The sequence below is a fragment of the Scyliorhinus torazame genome, chromosome 4, assembly GCF_047496885.1.
Source record: "Scyliorhinus torazame isolate Kashiwa2021f chromosome 4, sScyTor2.1, whole genome shotgun sequence".
Taxonomy (NCBI): Eukaryota; Metazoa; Chordata; class Chondrichthyes; order Carcharhiniformes; family Scyliorhinidae; genus Scyliorhinus; species Scyliorhinus torazame.
The window spans coordinates 183,094,934-183,114,727 of record NC_092710.1 but is presented as its reverse complement, the minus strand read 5'-3'; the positions used below and the strand labels follow the sequence as shown (position 1 = coordinate 183,114,727).

General features: G+C 48.1%; 1 protein-coding gene across 12 annotated transcripts in view; it reads left to right on the top strand.

Annotated features, from left to right (window-relative positions):
- LOC140410628 (dystrobrevin beta) overlaps positions 1-19,794 on the top strand; it is a 964,620-nt gene that overhangs the window by 933,228 nt on the left and 11,598 nt on the right. For all 12 annotated transcript variants that reach the window (XM_072498957.1, XM_072498958.1, XM_072498965.1 and 9 more), the window contains one exon: positions 15,708-15,743. In XM_072498957.1, coding sequence (XP_072355058.1) covers positions 15,708-15,712 — 5 coding nt within the window. In that variant the 3' untranslated portion in view covers positions 15,713-15,743. The remainder of the gene's footprint in view (positions 1-15,707; positions 15,744-19,794) is intronic.

Genomic DNA, 19,794 nt, shown 5'->3' with positions numbered 1-19,794 from the left:
TCCCGCTTCCCTTTTGCCATTCCCTGTTCTGACATGACCGCGGCCACAGTCATTAAAGCCCTGAACAGCATCTTCACACTGTTCGATTACCCCGCATACGTCCACAGCGACAGGGGGTCCTCTTTCATGAGTGACGAGCTGCGCCAGTTCCTGCTCAGCAAGGGCATAGCCTCAAGCAGGACGACCAGCTACAACCCCCGGGGGAACGGGCAAGTAGAAAGGGAGAACGGCACGGTCTGGAAGGCCGTCCTACTGGCCCTACGGTCCAGGGACCTCCCAGTTTCACGGTGGCAGGAGGTCCTCCCGGACGCTCTCCATTCCATCCGGTCGTTATTAAGTACGAGCACTAATCAAACGCCACATGAGCGTCTACTTGTCTTCCCTAGGAGGTCCTCCTCTGGAACGTCGCTGCCGACCTGGCTGGCGGCCCCAGGACCCATCCTGCTCCGAAAGCATGTGCGGGCACATAAGGCGGACCCGTTGGTCGAAAGGGTTCAGCTCCTCCACGCGAATCCCCAGTACGCCTACGTGGAATACCCCGACGGCCGACAGGACACGGTCTCCCTGCGGGATCTGGCGCCCGCCGGCAACACGCACACCCCCCCGACACCATCAACCCAACCCCCCCCCTTCCTGCCACCGCCGCACCCCGCGACCGCCCCCTTCCCAGGAGGATCAGTTCCCCTCCCCTCAGCTCCGACCAAGAATCAAGCCCAAGCTGAAACCGTACGGCTCCTGGAGGCGACAACACTGGTACAAGCACCACCACCACCGCCGGGGCCGAGGCGATCGACACGGACGACCAGACCGCCCGACCGACTCGTGGCGTCAATGTAAAACAAATATGGACTGTTCACAAGAACATTTTGCTTTTCTTCCTATACCCTCTGTAAATAGTTGCAACAGGACAAAATTGTCCAATACTGTATTGCCATGTGAATGTTTTGTCCTCCCAGGACCAGCCCTGTAAACCCTTACCACCATACGAAGCATCACCCCGCCGGGTTCATTTTTGACAAGGGGTGAATGTGGTAGTATGTATTGGGGGTCATGTGGGACTGGAAGCCCTAATGTCATTGGCTGACAGATCCCGGGTCCTGTTTGGCCGTTGACCTCAAGCTCCGCCCTGAAGGCGGAGTATAAGAAGCCGGAGTCTTCCCCCGCAGGCCAATTTACTATCGAGCTGCGGGGGAACAGACACGCTTAATAAAGCCTCATCGACTTCACTCTATTCGTCTCATGGAGTCTTTGTGCGCTACACTGTCTCTTCGGAATGTTACTTCCTTTACACCAAACTAACATTTGGCCTTATTGAGTCGTCATCTATTTCTTCTGATATTTTGTAATACTCTAATTAGCCTGTCATTGTGTTGCTCTTGATTGGAACCCCAAATTATGACGTCATCGACATATACTCGAACACCCGGAATGCCTTCAACAATATCTTCCATCGCCCTGTGGAATATTTCTGATGCTGAGGTTATGCCAAAGGGCATACGAAGAAAGCAATATCTGCCAAACAAAGTATTGAAAAACAGTACTTTCTTCATCTAGCTTGAGCTGCCAATAACCTTGCGAAGCATCAAGTTTGCTGAAATATTTCGCACCAGACATCTCACTTGTGTTCTCCTCACTTTTAGATATCGGATAGTGTTCCCTTTTTATATTCACATTTAAATCCTTGGGATCCATACATATTGGAAAATCATTGTGTTTGTTTACACAAACCATCGAATTGACCCAATCTGTCGGCTCTTCAATCTTTTTTATAACGCCAACGTCATCCTGTCTAATTTAGCCTTTCGACAGTCACATAATGGTACTGGAATTCTTCGTGGAGCATGTATCACTGGTTGTGCATCAATTTTTAATTAAATCTTGTAAGTGAAAGGTAAAACACCAAAACCGTGGAATATTTCTGGAAGATCCTGCACAAGGGACTCCAACAATCCACTGTGTGGGCTCAGTGCACCAGTAATGCTATACACTCTTTTCACCAGTTCCAGTGCTTCACACATTTCATCACCTAATAACGACTCATGATTTTCAGCAACTATCAAGAATTTTAATTTGTGCACTTTATCTTTGACTTGTACATCCAATTCACACATTCCCCATGTATCAATTTTCTGATCATTTTAGTCCTTCAACAAGACTGGTTTGTTCAATATTCTCAGTTTTAATTGCATAGTCTTGATAACACTGATGCTTATGAGGTTTGCTCTTACTCCTGTATCTAACTTCACAGCGATAAGTGACCGATTTATCAACAAAGAAGCTGTTCATTCGTCCTTTGTCACTGTTCCATTATCATTTTTATTACTTTTTCTCCTTGTAGGTTGTGTTTGCCCTGACTTCATTAATAAAAAATGTGCCATCCAAATTAATGTCATCAATTGTATTAATTGACTTCACTGCATTAACGTTTTTGCTTGTGAAACAATGTTTCGCAAACTGATTTTTTCCTTTGCACTTTGTGCAAATCTTGCCATAAGCTGGACATTGCCTCAGTAGCTGCTTTTTTCCACATCTTTTGCATGTAATGCATGTTTCTGCCAAGCGTTTAAAATGGCCACCGCTGCTGAGACCACATTTTATTTTTTAAGTGCATCACAACATGTATGACGTCGGCATCGCTCCCAATTGTTGCGCAAAAACTTTATGCATTCAATGTGTTGATATGTTGGACAGCTAGTTCACTAACGTGGCAAATCTTAATCACGCCTTTTAACTGAATCTCATTCTTCCCGTAAGAGACGTTCATGCATGTTATCATTATTTACTTCAAAGACAATTTGATCCTGAATCATTGAGGATTTTAAGTTGCACGTTTGTGCTTTTAACTTGAGATCAGTAGGAAGCTATCAAAGAACTCGCCCACCTTCTACATGCGCGTTCTAAATATATATCGCTCAAACGTTTTATTCTTTTTCGGCGTGCAATGCTCATTAAATTTGTTTGTGCCAACATTGAAGCTTTTACTACCCTCCTCTTGTTTGTATCCGAAGGTTTTATAAATCTCAATCGCCTTCGGACCTGCTACCATTAGCAACAACGCTATCTTTCTTTCATCTGGCTGCGCCTGCAATCCTAGAGCTGCTACATACAGTTCTAACTGTTATTTAAATGTGTGCTAATTGCCATCAACATTACTGGTTATTAGACGTTACTCAGGAGTTTTTAAACCACGTTCTTCTTCTTGCGCTGGTTTTGTGTTTTCAGAGATTTCTTTACAGCGCCGTTCCACCAAATTTGAAACCGTGTCCTTCAAATCTTCACACTTCTGATCTTTTAGTTTTTGATCGCCCCCCCTGGTACCATGTTATGTTCTTGTACAAAGACAATTACTGAGTCAATATACTAAAGAACATCTAGTTCAAGACTTGTTAATTTTATTATCGTGTAATAAACTGTGGATAGGAAATTAATGCTATCAAACTGGAACTAATACAAACACGACTGACTACAATGATTTCTCCTCCAGACTCCCTCCAGGCTACAGTATCACATGATATCACTTTCCTGACACCTACTAGTCAGAGACTATACATATTTACACATACATATGCATATCACTACAAAATATAGCTTTGAAGATGCAACTGTACTTACCTCTACAGCTCTCTGCAGCAAAATATGCCTTGATTTTATACTCTTGAGTACAGACAGAATTTTCAACCAAATGCTTTTCACATTCTTCAAGAAATTTTAAATGAATGACGCTTTTGTATTGACTTCCCAAATTGAGATAATGGGCGAAATTCTCCCCCAACGGCGGGATGCCCGCCGTCTGGCGCCAAAGCCGGCGCAAATCAGACGGGCATCGCGCCGGCAAAAAGGTGCGGAAGTCTCCGCATCTTTGGTGGCCTAGCCCCAACATTGAGGGGCTAGGCCGACGCCGGAGGGATTTCCGCCCCGCCAGCTGGCGGAAATGGCGTTTGTTGCCCCGCCAGCTGGCGCGGAAATGCGGCGCATGCACGGGAGCGTCAGCGGCCGCTGTCAGTTTCCCCGCGCATGCGCGGGAGCGTCAGCGGCCGCTGAAAGTTTCCCGCGCATGCGCAGTGGGGAGAGTCTCTTCCGCCTCCGCCATGGTGGAGGCCGTAGCGGAGGCGGAAGGGAAAGAGTGCCCCCACGGCACAGGCCCGCCCGCGGATCGGTGGGCCCCGATCGCGGGCCAGGCCACCGTGGGGGCACCCCCCGGGGTCAGATCGCCCCGCGCCCCCCCCAGGACCCCGGAGCCTGCCCACGCTGCCTGGTCCCGCCGGTAAATACCAGGTTTGATTTACGTCGGCGGGACAGGCAATTCCTGGGCGGGACTTCGGCCCATCCGGGCCGGAGAATCCAGCGGGGGGTCCCGCCAACCGGCGCGGCTGGATTCCCGCCCCCGCCCAATCTCTGGGAGCGGAGACTTCGGCGGGGGCGGGGGCGGGATTCACGGCGGCCAACGGCCATTCTCCGACCCGGCGGGGGGTCGGAGAATGACGCCCAAAAGCTTTTCATCAAAATTAATGATTTCAAAAAATATTATGCCTCTCTTTAATCTTACTGTGCCTGTGGAATGCTTGTAGAAATAGCCCACATATCTCTCGATTTAAAAATTCTTTCTTATTGCTGGTATCATCCTCCTTTTACAAGCTCTGTGGTTTTAATGAGATGCAGACTGCACACAATACATTTTCTGTGGCCTAAATATTTCTTTTTGAAATTTGTGACCTTTTTGAACTTGTATTCCAAGCCCCTATTTATAAGGCACAAAATGCCACTGGAAATTTTTGTGGCCTGATTTTCTGCATCGACATTTGCTAGAAATTTATGGAGTAGAAATTTGATAGCGTCACACCCATTTTTCAGACTTCAAACTGATGCTGAAGGGGCTACTATGGCTGGTGGTGTGCGTACACCTATTCCACGGTGTTGCTTGCCGCATTGGATGGAGATGCCCTGCAGACATCAGTCAATGAGCTGGAATGAATCGGGAAGCTTATTATGATATTTAACACATCATTCAGACCCATTTGCATTCTCCCGCTGGTGTGGGGCATGAACCTCGAACTCGCCGCCAGATGGGGCTGGGACATCGGACATGGCGCCAATCCCTTTTTCTTCACAACACTGGATTCTCCGCCGCATCAGGAACTCCTCTATTGGCAGGGAAGTATCCAGCCCCTTGTCTCCCCAAAAGAATTTGAATCCTTCTAAAATCCTTGAAGAGTTTTCGCCATCGTTTTTAGATTCTTCGCTGAAATCTCTGATTAAACACAGCTTTCACAGTGAGAATCTAGTGACTGAGTGACAGACAATCTGTCCAGTCCATTTTCCACAGAAACACTAACGAAAATCTGCTATATTCCTGTGTGATGGCTCCTCCCGCTGATCCGCTTGCTCAAATGCTTCTCAACGACCTGAAATTGGCCAGTCGACACCAGGTTTGGATTAATTGAGAAATGTTTTCAGCTGAAAGAGGCTTGCACTCGAAATGTGCTTGTTCGTTTTACACTTATGTTAATTGATGCCAACCTTTGCCTTTCTGACAAGATGATATATTTTTGCAGAACCTTTGAAGCCTTCTTGTTGACCACGGGTTGTGAAGCCCCATTCTGAAGTGTAGTTGATTTGTTTCTCTGAGCTGGTGTTTTCTGTGGTCAGATTGAATGATGTTGCATCTTCGGGAGGGGTGTCCACCACTTTCTGCGTTGACAAAGGGGAATCAATCAGCATTTTAAACACCTGAAATGAAAGAAAGGGAGAACAAATTAGGTTTTGTGTGAAGAGAGAGAGATGAGTGACTGCTGAACTATACACTGTGATATTAAGAGTGTAGGGTTAGATAGAAGTAAGAAGGGAAAAAGAGTACAGTGTGAGGGAATCATAATCAATCTCCCTTTTATCATTGCCGCTTGATGTGGCTATCATTCACCCTCTCCTACATATTCACCTCGAGTGGCGAAGGGGCATGCAGATGACTTCTGGATTCACTGATTACCGATTGTCTCATGCTGTGTGTTACCGTTTCCTGCAGGAAACAAAGGAATGGTAACTGTTTTGGAGTGTGTGCCTATCATAGTAAATCATGCAAATATATGCAATATAGAGGTGTGGGGAAGTGAGAGAAAGAGGAGATGAAGATAGAATGAAATATGACTGATTGTACATAAGTGAAGGAAAATCGGCAAAAGGAATGTCATGAGCAGTGGGGCTGCAAATGGTGCAGGCACGTGGAGCGAATAGTTTTTTTAAAAATATGTTTATTCAAGTTTTCCAACAACATTTTTGACAACCCCCCCCCCCAATAACAGAAGATAAAAGAAACGCAAACACGACAATTAAACATTGTACATTGTACAAAACATTCACATTGGGTTTCCCCATGTACAATAGCCCCCCCCATATGACATTCAAAGGTACTCGTAGGGAAGCCCCCCCCCACCCACCCCCCAACAGAACCCCCCCACCCCACCCTAGGGTTGCTGCTGCTGCTGACCTCCTTCTAACGCTCCGTGAGATAGTCTAGGAACGGTTGCCACCGCCTGAAGAACCCCTGCACAGACCCTCGTAGGGCAAACTTTATCCTCTCCAGCTTAATGAACTCTGCCATATCATTTATCCAGGCTTCCACACTGGGGGGCTTCGCGTCCTTCCATAATAACAAGATCCTCCGCCGGGCTACCAGGGATGCAAAGGCCAGGATACCGGCCTCTTTTGCCTCCTGCACTCCCGGCTCGTCCGTTACCCCAAATAATGCCAACCCCCAACTCAACTTGACCTGGACTTTCACCACTTTGGACATAGTCCTCGCAAGACCCCTCCAAAACCCCTCCAGTGCCAGGCACGACCAAACATGTGGACGTGATTTGCCGGACTCCCCGAGCACCTCCCACACCTGTCCTCCACCCCAAAGAACCTACTCAACCTCGCCCCTGTCATATGCGCTCTGTGAACAACCTTGAATTGTATTAGGCTGAGCCTGGCGCAAGAGGAGGAAGAATTAACCCTACTCAGGACATCAGCCCACAGACCCTCATCTATCTCCTCCCCAAGCTCCTCCTCCCACTTGCCCTTTAGCTCCTCTACCGCGGCCTCCTCCTCTTCTTTCAGCTCCTGGTAGATCGCCGAGACCCTGCCCTCTCCAACCCATACACCCGAAATCACCCTGTCCTGGGTCCCTTGTGCCGGGAGCAGCGGGAATTCCCTCACCTGCCGTCTCACAAACGCCCTCACTTGCATATACCTGAAAGCGTTTCCCAGGGGTACCCCAAACTTCTCCTCCAGCGCCCCTAGGCTCGCAAACGTCCCATCTATGAACAGGTCCCCTATTGTCCTAATCCCTGCCCGATGCCAACTCCGAAATCCCCCATCCATCCTTCCCGGGACGAACCGATGATTCTCCTGAATCGGGGACCCAACCGAGGCTCCCACCTCGCCCCTGTGTCGCCTCCACTGCCCCCAGATCTTCAGTGTTGCCGCTACCACCGGATTCATGGTGTACCTTGTCGGCGAGAGCGGCAGCGGTGCCGTCACCATCGCCCTCAGGCTCGTGCCCACACAGGACGCCATCTCCAACCACTTCCACGCCGCCCCCTCTCCCTCCATTACCCACTTACGGATCATCGCTACATTGGCTGCCCAATAGTATCCGCACAAATTCGGCAGAGCCAGCCCCCCCCTGTCCCTACCCCGCTCCAGAAACACCCTCTTTACTCTCGGGATCTTATTTGCCCACACGAAACCCATGATGCTCCTGCTTACCCATTTGAAAAAGGCCTTGGGAATCATAATGGGAAGGCACTGGAACACAAATAGAAACCTCGGGAGTACCACCATTTTAACCGACTGCACCCTGCCCGCCAGCGAGAGTGGCAGCACATCCCATCTTTTAAAATCCTCCTCCATCTGCTCCACCAACCGCATTAAATTGAGTTTGTGCAGGGCCCCCCAACTCCCAGCCACCTGGATCCCTAAGTACCGAAAGCTCCTTTCCGCCCTTTTCAGCGGCAGGTCGTCTATCCCCCTTCCCTGGTCCCCTGGATGCACCACAAAGAGCTCACTTTTCCCTACATTCAACTTATACCCCGAGAAGTCCCCAAACTCCCTTAGGATCCGCATGACCTCCGCCATCCCCTCCACTGGATCTGCCACAGACAGCACCAGGTCGTCCGCATACAGCGACAACCGATGTTCCTCTCCCCCACGGACCAGTCCCCTCCATTTCCTGGACTCCCTTAGTGCCATGGCCAAGGGCTCAATTGCCAGTGCAAACAGCAAGGGGGACAGGGGGCACCCCTGCCTCGTCCCTCGGTACAGCCGAAAGTACTCTGACCTCCGCCGATTCGTAGCCCGCTTGCCACCGGGGCTCTATATAACAATCTGACCCAGCCGATAAACCCCTCCCCGAACCCAAACCGCCGCAACACTTCCCAAAGATACTCCCACTCCACCCGGTCGAAAGCCTTCTCTGCGTCCATAGCTGCCACTACCTCTGCTTCTCTCTCCACCGAGGGCATCATAATCACATTGAGGAGCCTCCGCACGTTAGTATTTAGCTGCCTGCCCTTTACGAACCCCGTCTGGTCCTCATGAATTACCCCCGGGACACAGTCCTCAATTCTCGTAGCCAGCACTTTTGCCAGCAACTTAGCATCCACATTAAGGAGCGAGATCGGTCTATACGACCCACACTGCAGTGGGTCCTTGTCCCGCTTCAGGATCAGAGAGATCAGCGCCCCGGACATTGTCGGGGGCAAGGTCCCCCCCTCCCTAGCCTTATTGAAAGTCCTCACAAGCAACGGGCCTAGCAGATCCGCGTACTTCCTATAAAACTCGACTGGGAACCCGTCCGGCCCCGGGGCCTTCCCCGCCTGCATGCTCCCCAATCCTTTAACCAGCTCCTCCTATTGGCGCCCCTAAACCAGCCACCTCCTGCTCCTCCACCCTCGGGAACCTCAACTGATCCCAGATTCGTCGCATTCCCTCTTCCCCCGCTGGGGGCTCAGACCTGTACAGATCCCCATAAAAGTCCCTCAATACCTCATTTATTCTCACCGCACTCCGCACCGTATTCCCCCCTCTATCCTTAATTCCACCTATCTCCCTCGCTGCCTCCCTCTTACGAAGCTGGTGTGCCAGCATCCGACTCGCATTCTCCCCATACTCATACATCGCCCCCTGCGCTTTCCTCCAGTGTGCCTCTGCTTTCCCAGTGGTCAACAGGTCGAACTCCGTCTGGAGATTCCGTCGCTCCCTGAGTAGCCCCTCCTCGGGGGCTTCTGCATATCTCCTATCCACCCTTAAAATCTCCCCCACCAACCTCTCCCTCCCCTTTCTCTTCTCCCTATGGGCCCTAATGGAGATTAGCTCTCCCCTAACCACCGCCTTCAGCGCCTCCCAGACTACCCCCACCTGCACCTCCCCATGTGGAGCGAATAGTTACGGTGAGAGACAAGAATCTTACCTTGGCAAATCTGACAAGGTCAATTAATGTTTTTTATTAAGAGCCCAAAGTTTCAGTCTACAGGTCTCCCAACCATTTCTTCCTTCACAATTCCTGTAACATCAAAGAGGTCTGATTTCTCTCTACCGAACAGGTGCTCATCCATAGGCCAAGCTGGCAAAGCTAGCTGCATGCCTGATCCATTATCATGAGCTGCCAGCACCAATTTCACAATGTACCTGTACCCATGTGAACAGGTGATGCAACACACACCTCAACCCCTGTGCTCCTGCTCTTAGATGCATTTGAATTTCTAGGCTAATGTATTTGCACCCTTCAGCCTAATTTCTTCCAGATATTTCGGAGTCTTTTGACTGAGTATTTGTTTTCCTTTGTTTCTTTGTTTTCTTTCTAAAATGCATCATGTCACACTTCTTCACATTAAATTACATTTACCGGTATTGTCATGTGATGCAAGGGGGAGAGTGGCTGTGCTTTCATGAGCTGTGGCGCAACTCATCTTTTCATACTTTTTTTTCACCCTGATGCACAACCCATAGTTATTCTCTCTGACAGGATTCCCGCAGCCTCCGCAGTAATTTGCTTTTACATAATTATTTGATTGTGGTGCGTATGATCTGTGCTGTGTTCCTGGAAGGTCATGGCTGAATTTTGTTGATGGGGAACCGAGTTAAGTCAAGAAAATTCTTGTTTAGTTGAGGTGGTCGGGGTGGGGCCCAGCTCACCATGGCAGTTTCACTGTTGAGCGGGGCCTATACTTCAGCGATGCCGTTGGCATCAAGGTGATGATTGCCATTGTGAGTGAAGTTGTGGACGATGGTCTCGGCTCGCTGGCACAGGTTATTGGACCTCACATTGATAAACTGTGACACATGCTAAAGTGAATGGGTGAAGAAAGAAAAGAATCCTGTCAGTCAATAGGGCAGTCTTCTTGGTGGGGGCTCACCTTTAGTCCTTGAAAATCCTGCTGCATGCTATGTCGAACATCCGGGTTGATTCGGAAAGATGGAGCAGGAGAAGGAGTACCCATGTGCCTGGTGTCCCAAGAGGAGCTGGGAATGAATTCCCGGCCAAATTTGAGAACAGGCTGCCACGTTTTCTTTCACGATCTTAATTTGAAGGCTGAGCGTTTGGAACTTGATGGATCTTTGAGGTCTGGGGTTGATTGAGAATCCTGTCCTCGATGTTCATTGCAAAGGATTGGAGACGGCCTGACGCAACAGGTGCTAGATTTCTAAGCCCCGTTGATGGTTATATTATCCTGCAGTTCATCACCAATCCTGACTTTGTTCCCTCGTTGTGGAAATGCCGGCATTGGACTGGGGATTGAGGACATTCACCTGAGGAAGGAGCAATGCTCCAAAAGCTGGTGATTTGAAACAAACCTGTTGGACTTTCACCTGGTGTTGTAAGACTTGTTCCATTGTGATTATTCCTCTGATTTTGAGTTATCGCCATTTAGTCTGACATGGTATTTGAGCACAGAGGCGTTTGTCATCTGTTTTCCTGTTATATTATAAAATCCATGCTGAGTTGGTTGTATGAAATGAGTGTTGCGCAGTATTTACCTGGGTTTTGTTTAATGTGCTGAAATCCTTGCTCTAACACTGAGGGAGTACACTTTTTAGGTACCCTTCTCTTTATTTGTAAACAAGATGAGCAGCGCCACTGCAGGGTGGGGTGGATGGTTTGCTATAGAGGTGGTTGGTATGGTCTTATAAGTCCACATTGTGCGTGAGGAAAAGCCCTCATTCAAACTTTTAGTCTTGTGTTTTTCTTTTGTACTTTTGTTATTTTGCAATTATGGAGTCCTTGCTTGTCGCCTACGAAAGTACAAAGAGATCAAGTATCCATAGAATCCCTACGGTACAGAAGGAGGCCATTCAGCATATCGTGTCTGCACTGACCCACCCACACCCACTCCCCACCCTATTACTGTAGCCCCACCTGACCTACACATCTTTGGATACTAAGGAGCAATTTTCTCATGGCCAATTCACCTAACTTGCACATCTTTGAACACTAAAGGACAATTTTGTCATATTCGATTCACTTACCTGCAGGCCTCCGGACTGCTGGAAGAAACCGAAACACCCAGAGAAAACCCATGCAGACATGGGGAGAAGGTGCAAATTCCACACAGATAGTGATCCATGGCCAGAATCCAACCGGGATCCCTGGCGCAGTGCTAGCCATCGGGGAGAACGTGCAAACTCCACACAGACAGTGACGCAAGGCCGGAATCCAACCGGGATCCCTGGCGCAGTGCTAGCCATCGGGGAGAACGTGCAAACTCCACACAGACAGTGACGCAAGGCCGGAATCCAACCCGGATCCCTGGCGCAGTGCTAGCCATCGGGGAGAACGTGCAAACTCCACACAGACAGTGACCCAAGGCCGGAATCCAACCCGGATCCCTGGCGCAGTGCTAGCCATCGGGGAGAACGTGCAAACTCCACACAGACAGTGACGCAAGGCCGGAATCCAACCCGGATCCCTGGCGCAGTGCTAACCATCGTGCTGCCTGGAGAAGATTGGATTCCCTTTTTCCCCTGTGGTTGGCACCTTTTGTGTTTTTGGAGCAGGGGGAAATGTTACAGGTGCACGCCTGGGCTTGGTTGGTTAATCCTTGGATAACTAGCCTTTCCTGGGTTGGTCTACTATACTTAATACGCTGCATGGGTACTGATAGTGGCTTCTTGATTGAATAGGTTAGGGCAGTAGTAACTGTGTTTACCTGGATCAGGTGGAGGGTATGTTGGGTGGTGGACTGGGCCACCCACCCCTGAGATGTCCTTTTTTGGCACTCCTCGACTGCTCTCCTTCTTGAGATATAGTTCCACTGGGGAGGTGGTATTCTGTTGACTTTAGAGCCCGACTGAGAGTCTGAATGCTTCGGTTCAGTGTTGTTAGAGTCTTTCTTTGTTTGTAGGTTAGGCTGGGTAGAGGAGTAAGGCTCCATGGGGTCTTGTACAGGGGTTTCCACACTGTCCTCCTTGAGGCTTGGGCTCCCCAAGTGTTTTTTTTTAATAAAGTTAGAGTAGCCAATTATTTTTTTATTTTCCAATTAAGGAGCAATTTAGCATGGCCAATTCACCTAATCAGCACATCTTTGGGTGAAACCCACGCATACACGGGGAGAATGTGCAAACTCCACACGGACAGTGACCCAGGGCCGGGATTCGAACCTGGGACCTCAGCGCCGCAGTCCCAGTGATAACCACTGTGCCAGATGCCGCCCCTATGCTTTGTTTTTTTAATAAGGATATGCTGTTTTGCCCCTGGTACCCTTTTTGCAAAAATGTACGTTACTGGACCTTGCCTGATGTCTATTGGCTAATCCTGATGCTCCTCTCTTTTTGGGGATTCCTTTCTTTATCCAGATCAGAGTGGCACTGAATCAGGCTCTGATTTATTATATTTAATTCTAGAGGGTTTCCCATACCCTGTCAGGGGGAGGAGGATCGTATCCCTTCCTGAGATATCCCATTGGTGGGTGTCTTGATGATTCTTCTTGTCGGTGGGGTTTCCTCGGTGGAAAATGGTTTAGGATTTCCAGGGTTCGCGGGGCCTTAATGGTGTCTTTTATTCCATTGCAGAGTGGAATCACCCTAAGACCCTCTGCGTATGTGTGTGTGTATGCCTGTGTACGCATACTCATTCTGTATTGCTGTCCCATTGGTTTGGGGTTAATGAAATCTCTGCCCCCGACCGGGCGAAGTCCTGACGGCGTGGACCACTCATGGTCCTGCCGTTCCAGATACTCGCGTGGCTGCTGTAGACTGAGTCCGCGGACGCCATGGTCGGGGACGGGCCAATCGGAGGGCAGGGGAGGCCAGGGTATTTTTGAGCTGGCGGTCGGGGTCGTGCGCGCAGCCGATCGGGGGCACTATATCCGCGGTCCAGCTCTTCGGTCTGGGTCCGCCATGGAGCACGGCGCAGGCGCTGGAGTCCGCCGCCTTGCACATGCGCAACCTCTGATCTGGAAGTGTGGGGGGCTGTATCTGCAGCTGGAGCTGCGAGCTTCACGACGACTCCCTGGTAGCCCCCTGCAGGGCTGTGAATATGAGGCCTTTTGACGCCCCCCTCCCCCCACATGCCACCCCCGACCCGTCGTGCAGAGTTCCCACCGGCAGCGACCAGGTGTGGACGGCGCCGGCGAGACTCTGCTTTTTCCGCTCGGCCCATCCAGGCTGGAGAATCGGCGGCCCCTCACGTACAGGGGCCCGCGGCCGGCACTGCACCAAACGCGCCGACGCAAATGGCGCCGGTTCTCCGTACCCCGGAGAATCGCGCCCCGGCGTCGGGGCAGCGTTACGCTGTTGCGGCGATTCTCCAGCACAGGACTCAGAGAATCACGCCCTCTACTCTTGTGTCATCATCAAATTTCCATCCATTAATTCAGGTGTTTTCATAGAATTTACAGTGCAGAAGGAGGCCATTCGACTCATCGAGTCTGCACCGCCTCTTGGAAAGAGCACCCTTCTTAAGCCCACACCTCCACCCTATCTCCGACACCCAGTAACCCCAGCTAACCTTTTTTGGACCTAAGGGCTATTTAGCATGGCCAATCCACCTAATCTGCACATCTTTGGATTGTGGGAGGAAACCTCTCCGGTACCCGGAGGAAACCCATGCAGACACGGAGAACGTGCAGACTCCGTACAGACATTGACCCAAACCGGGAATCGAACCTGGGATCTTGGAGCTGTTTTGATTTTAATATAATCGCAAACTTTCCATTCGTGCCATTACATTTCCTCTTCCACCAAATGCATAATTTTAGTATCAAGCTTGTCAAAGGCCTTCTAAAGTACAGATAGTACATTCCCTTTATACCGTCAGTTGGTTCTTAAAAATACATGCAAACTTGTGAAGCAAACCTTGTTTTTATTACATTTTTATTGCAAACCTTGACAATAAGATCTTATATTCTGAAAGGAGGTGACCCAACCCTTCCTGCTTGTGCCAATTGTTTGAAAAAACTGCACAATTGGGTCCTACACCTTTTCACCATGACCCTGCAGATTAATCCTATTCAAGGCCATGTCAAGTTATCGCATACTCATTTGATCCCACATTATGGATACTAAGAATTGTCAGTAATAGTTAATTCACCAAACCTGTTGGTTCGCTACAAATGGTGTTTCCTAAAATCAAATTGATTAAGTTAGGTGAACATCACCCACCTGTTTATTCATCATTTTTCAATTTGGTGTGACTGCACAGCCGAACTGCTGCAGAATCACAAAGCCAAAGCTTTTGAACATATTTTTCAGTCTTCAGTTCCTGATAGGAAATGTAATAGCATCTAAAATTAAATAAGATTAAACTTCAAATGTTGCTATCGTTATCAGGCATGTGCCTTTTTCATGGGCTCCATCGTGGTCTGTGCCCAGGCTGCTAACGACGAGATAGTGTTGGAACCCTTGCTACTGTTTGATGTTGCTCAGTTCTCTGACCATTAATAAGCTTCTTCGTTACATGATCTCACTTCATTAGAATTCTCAATTTATACCACGAACCCGGTGGTGGCGGGTTAGTTTAGTTTAGGTCAAAGATAATGGGGTTTTGTTACTTGTGTATTGTTAAAAATTTCTGTATTGTTATTGTTGCGTTTGCTTTGCAAGAGGGGAAAAATTGTTGTTTGGGGAAAAATTTTCAATAAAACATATTTTTAAAAAAAGAATTCTCAATTTATTTTCTTATAATCTGGTGCATTAGTGTAAGAGGCAGCCACTGAAGAGGTGAAAACCATTAAAGGTGCAAAGAGGCTACAAACTTGAGGATGAGCACATTATATAGTAAATATTCTGAATATTTACTTTCTCTCAGTATTCACAAGGGAAGACATGAGCAACATGCTCTCTCTGAATAAAGATATCGCAAATATCATCAATCACTGCACCATAAATGAGACAGGCTAAAAGGGTTCAAAACAAATAAATCCCCAAGGCTCAGTGGTATTTATTCAAGAGTGCTGAGAGCAACAAGGGTTCATCTGCTTGAGATCTGAGCAACTCTCTTTATAATATCACTTAAACTGGGGTCAGCCAGAAAACGTCTGTGATGACAATCTATTTCAACAAGGTTGAACTTGTGCCTTTATATTATTTGTGTCTGTAAATAAACTGCAACAAGGGATTTTCACGTAAGCGGGAGCAGAGCTGATCAGCTTCCCAAACAGGACAAGGAGATTTGTCTGAAAGGAAGAGAACTTAACCATATAGTTTTGTCAACATCCTTTGTCTTGTTACAGGCTAAAGTGGAATAAGGAAGGTGTAAAATAACTCAAGTAAGTAAATTCATCATTGTCAGTAATCGCCTTTCTCTATTTTAATTAATCTTAAATTATAGTGTTTAAAATATTGGGATAGTCATCAGTTCTAATCTTCATTTAGTATGTCACCAATAATAGACTTTAAAACTAACAAAACTAAAGGTATTGAATTCTCTGTTTTGATGTACACAGTTATACAATTTAGATGTTGAAGCCTTTTTTCAGACATGCTTTGAACTTCACACATGTTTGTTCACATACCCAATAAGGTTTCCGATAAGTCGATATTGATATTATTCCACAGTCAAAGAAGCAGGATCTCCTCCTGGCCTGATTGTCTCCCTTTTTCATATTATCTGACCTCCTTTGTTTGACTCCTTTTTGACCTGTGATTCCTTGGATACCGGACACCTTCTGGTATCTTGTCCTATGATCATTATTCATGTCTGAGTCTTAAAAATTACTGTCCCACGAACTTGGCTGTAGTTTCTGTTTTCCGAGCACTAGCTGGCGTGCTTAACCTCCAGGCTAATAGAAAGGACCATAAGACATAGGAGCGGAAGTAAGGCCATTCGGCCCATCGAGTCCACTCCACTAGGAAGCATGTGCGCATTTCTGACTGAAGGTGCACTGCCCACCGCATGAAAGGAAAACAATAGACAGTCAAAGCCACAACTGCAACAGGTGTTAGGCTATTTGCATATACAAATAAAGGAACTAATATCTGTTTGAAGCCTAATATCTGGTTTTCCTTGAAGCAGCCTGTGCCAGCACCCTTGGATTCAGTAGACATGGTTGTAGGTGGTTGTAGAGGGTTGTTTTTCAAACTGGAGGCCTGTGACCAGTGGTGTGCCTCAGGGATCGGTGCTGGGTCCACTGTTATTTGTGATTTATATTAATGATTTGGATGAGAATTTAGGAGGCATGGTTAGTAAGTTTGCAGATGACACCAAGATTGGTGGCACAGTGGATCGTGAAGAAGGTTATCTAGGATTGCAACGGGATCTTGATCAATTAGGCCAGTGGGCCGACGAATGGCAGATGGAGTTTAATTTAGATAAATGTGAGGTGATGCATTTTGGCAGATCGAATCAGGCCAGGACCTACTCAGTTAATGGTATGGCGTTGGGGAGAGTTATAGAACAAAGAGATCTAGGAGTACAGGTTCATAGCTCCTTGAAGGTGGAGTCGCAGATGGACAGGGTGGTGAAGAAGGCATTCGGCATGCTTGGTTGCATTGGTCAGAACATTGAATACAGGAGTTGGGACGTCTTGTTGAAGTTGTACAAGACATTGGTACGGCCACACTTGGAATACTGTGTGCAGTTCTGGTCACCCTATTATAGAAAGGATATTATTAAACTAGAAAGAGTGCAGAAAAGATTTACTAGGATGTTACCAGGACTTGATGGTTTGAGTTATAAGGAGAGGATGGATAGATTGGGACTTTTTTCCCTGGAGCGTAGGAGGCTTAGGGGTGATCTTATAGAGGTCTATAAAATAATGAGGGGCATAGATAAGGTAGATAGTCAACATCTTTTCCCAAAGGTAGGGGAGTCTAAAACTAGAGGGCATAGGTTTAAGGTGAGAGGGGAGAGATTCAGAAGGGCCCAGAGGGGCAATTTCTTCACTCAGAGGGTAGTGAGTGTCTGGAATGGGCTGCCAGAGGTAGTAGTAGAGGCGGGTACAATTGTGTCTTTTAAAAAGCATTTAGATAGTTACATGGGTAAGATGGGTATAGAGGGTTATGGGCCAAGTGCGGGCAACTGGGACTAGCTTAATGGTAAAAACTGGGCGGCATGGACTGGTTGGGCCGAAGGGCCTGTTTCCATGCTGTAAACTTCTATGATTCTAGGATTCTATGGAAATCCTACAATGCAGAAGGACGCCATTCGACCCATCAAGTCTGCACAAACCCTCTGAAAGGGCACCTTACCTAGGCTCACACTCCTGCCGTATCCCTGTAACCCCACTAACCTGCACAACCTTGGACACTAAGGGACAATTTGAGCATGGCCAATCCACCTAACCTGCATATCTTTGGACTGTGGGAAGAAACCTGAACACCCGGAGTAAACCCACGGAGACATGGGGAGAACATGCAACCTCCACACAGTCACCCAAGGCCAGAATTCAACCTGGGTCCCTGGCACTGTGAGGCAGCAGTGCTAACCACTGTGCCGCCACAGACCCTGCTGCCTTGTAAGATACATTTTTCTCATTTACTTGTCAGAACAAGGAGCTGGGAGAAGTGGTAATTCTCCTTTCAACCCCACTTTTAAGAAAAACTTGACACCATTCCGATCAGTTGACTTGTTCCCCTCCCCCTGCCCCCAGCCTCCAATTCTAAAACTTGACTGGCTCATCCCCCCCCAGCTATTCTACAGGCACCAATCCATCTCGCCGTTTTCTCCAGGCTGCTAATCTTCCCCGGCCTGTTATCCAAACATACAACATCCCACCCCCCGAACCCATCATCCTCCATCCTCCTCCTGGCTTCACTTTTCTAAAAAAATATTTTGATCAAAGAAATTTTTCATAATAACAAAATAATACCACTCTACAACATATACATAAAGGTACAAAGCAAAAATAACACAATCAATACTTTAAAAATATATTTTATTGAGGCATTTAAGATTTAACAATAACAGAAAGTACAAAAACAAATGTAAACATAATTCAGTACATAACCGCCCCCCTCCCTCCAGCCAAAACCATACCCAGACAACATGGCTTATACGCACATTTCCCCAGTCCCTCCAACTCCTCGCGCTGCTCCCGCCTGAACTAAACTAAACTAACTCCCCTACCCCGCCGTTCCCTAACACCCCCCTCCTATCGTATCTGCTAACAGTTTTTAGTCTTGCCCAAAGAAGTCGATAAATGGCTGCCACCTCCAAACGAACTCTAGAATTGATCCTCTCAGGGCGAACTTAATTTTCTCAAGCTTGAGAAACCCAGCTATGTCGCTAACCTATACCCCAAATTTTGCAGACTCCGTGTCCCTCCAGGATAATATGACCCGTCTCCGGGCTACCAAGGAGACAAAGGCCAAAACGTCAGCCTTTCTCGGCCCCTGGACTCTAGGGTCTTCCGACACTCCAGAAATCTCCACCTCTGGTCTCGGTGCCACCCTTGTCTTTAATATCGTGGACATGACATCAGCAAATCCTTGCCAGAATCTCCTAAGTTTCAGACATGACCAAAACATGTGGACATGGTTTGCGGGCCCTCCCGCACACCTCACACACCTGTCCTCTATCCCAAAAAACCTGCTCATCCGGGCCACCATCATGAATGCCCGGTGAACCACCTTAAAATGTATCAGGCTGAGCCTGGCACATGATGAGGACATGTTGACTCTGCTCAGAGCATCCTCCCACAGACCTGCCTCTAGCTCCTTACCCAGCTCATCTTCCCACTTGTGCTTTACCTCCCCTATCTGTGTTCCCTCCCACTCCATGAGCTCTTTATAAATTTCCGAGACCTTCCCTTCCCCCACTCCCGTTTTTGACACTACCTTGTCCTGTATCCCCTGGGGCGGTAGATGCGGAAAGGTTGAAACCTGCCTTTGTACAAAGTCTCTCACCTGCAGATAGCGAACCCATTCCCACCCGGCAATTCAAACTCCTCCTCCAAATCCTCCAAACAAGGAAAACTCCCATCGATAAACAAATTCCCAGCCTCTCAATCCCTGCTCTTTGCCACTCCGGGGTGATTACCACAAATTGAGCACAATCAATACTTAACAACCTCCTGAACCCCACCCTTCAACATAGAATTAAAAACTAAACAACTAAAACCACTCCTCCAACAGCTGATGGTGACTAACTCTCCGAAAAAGGAACTGAATGGCTGCCACCTCAAGTAACACCCTTCTACCGACTCCCTAACAGTGTACTTGACCTTCTCTAGATATAGGAACTCCATTAGGTCGCCCAACCAGGCCGTGGCACTAGGCGGAGTAGAAGATCTCCACCCAAACAGAACTTACCTCTGCGGAGGCTATCAACAAGGCAAAGGCGAGGACATCCGTCCCCACCCCCACCTGCAGCGGCGGGGA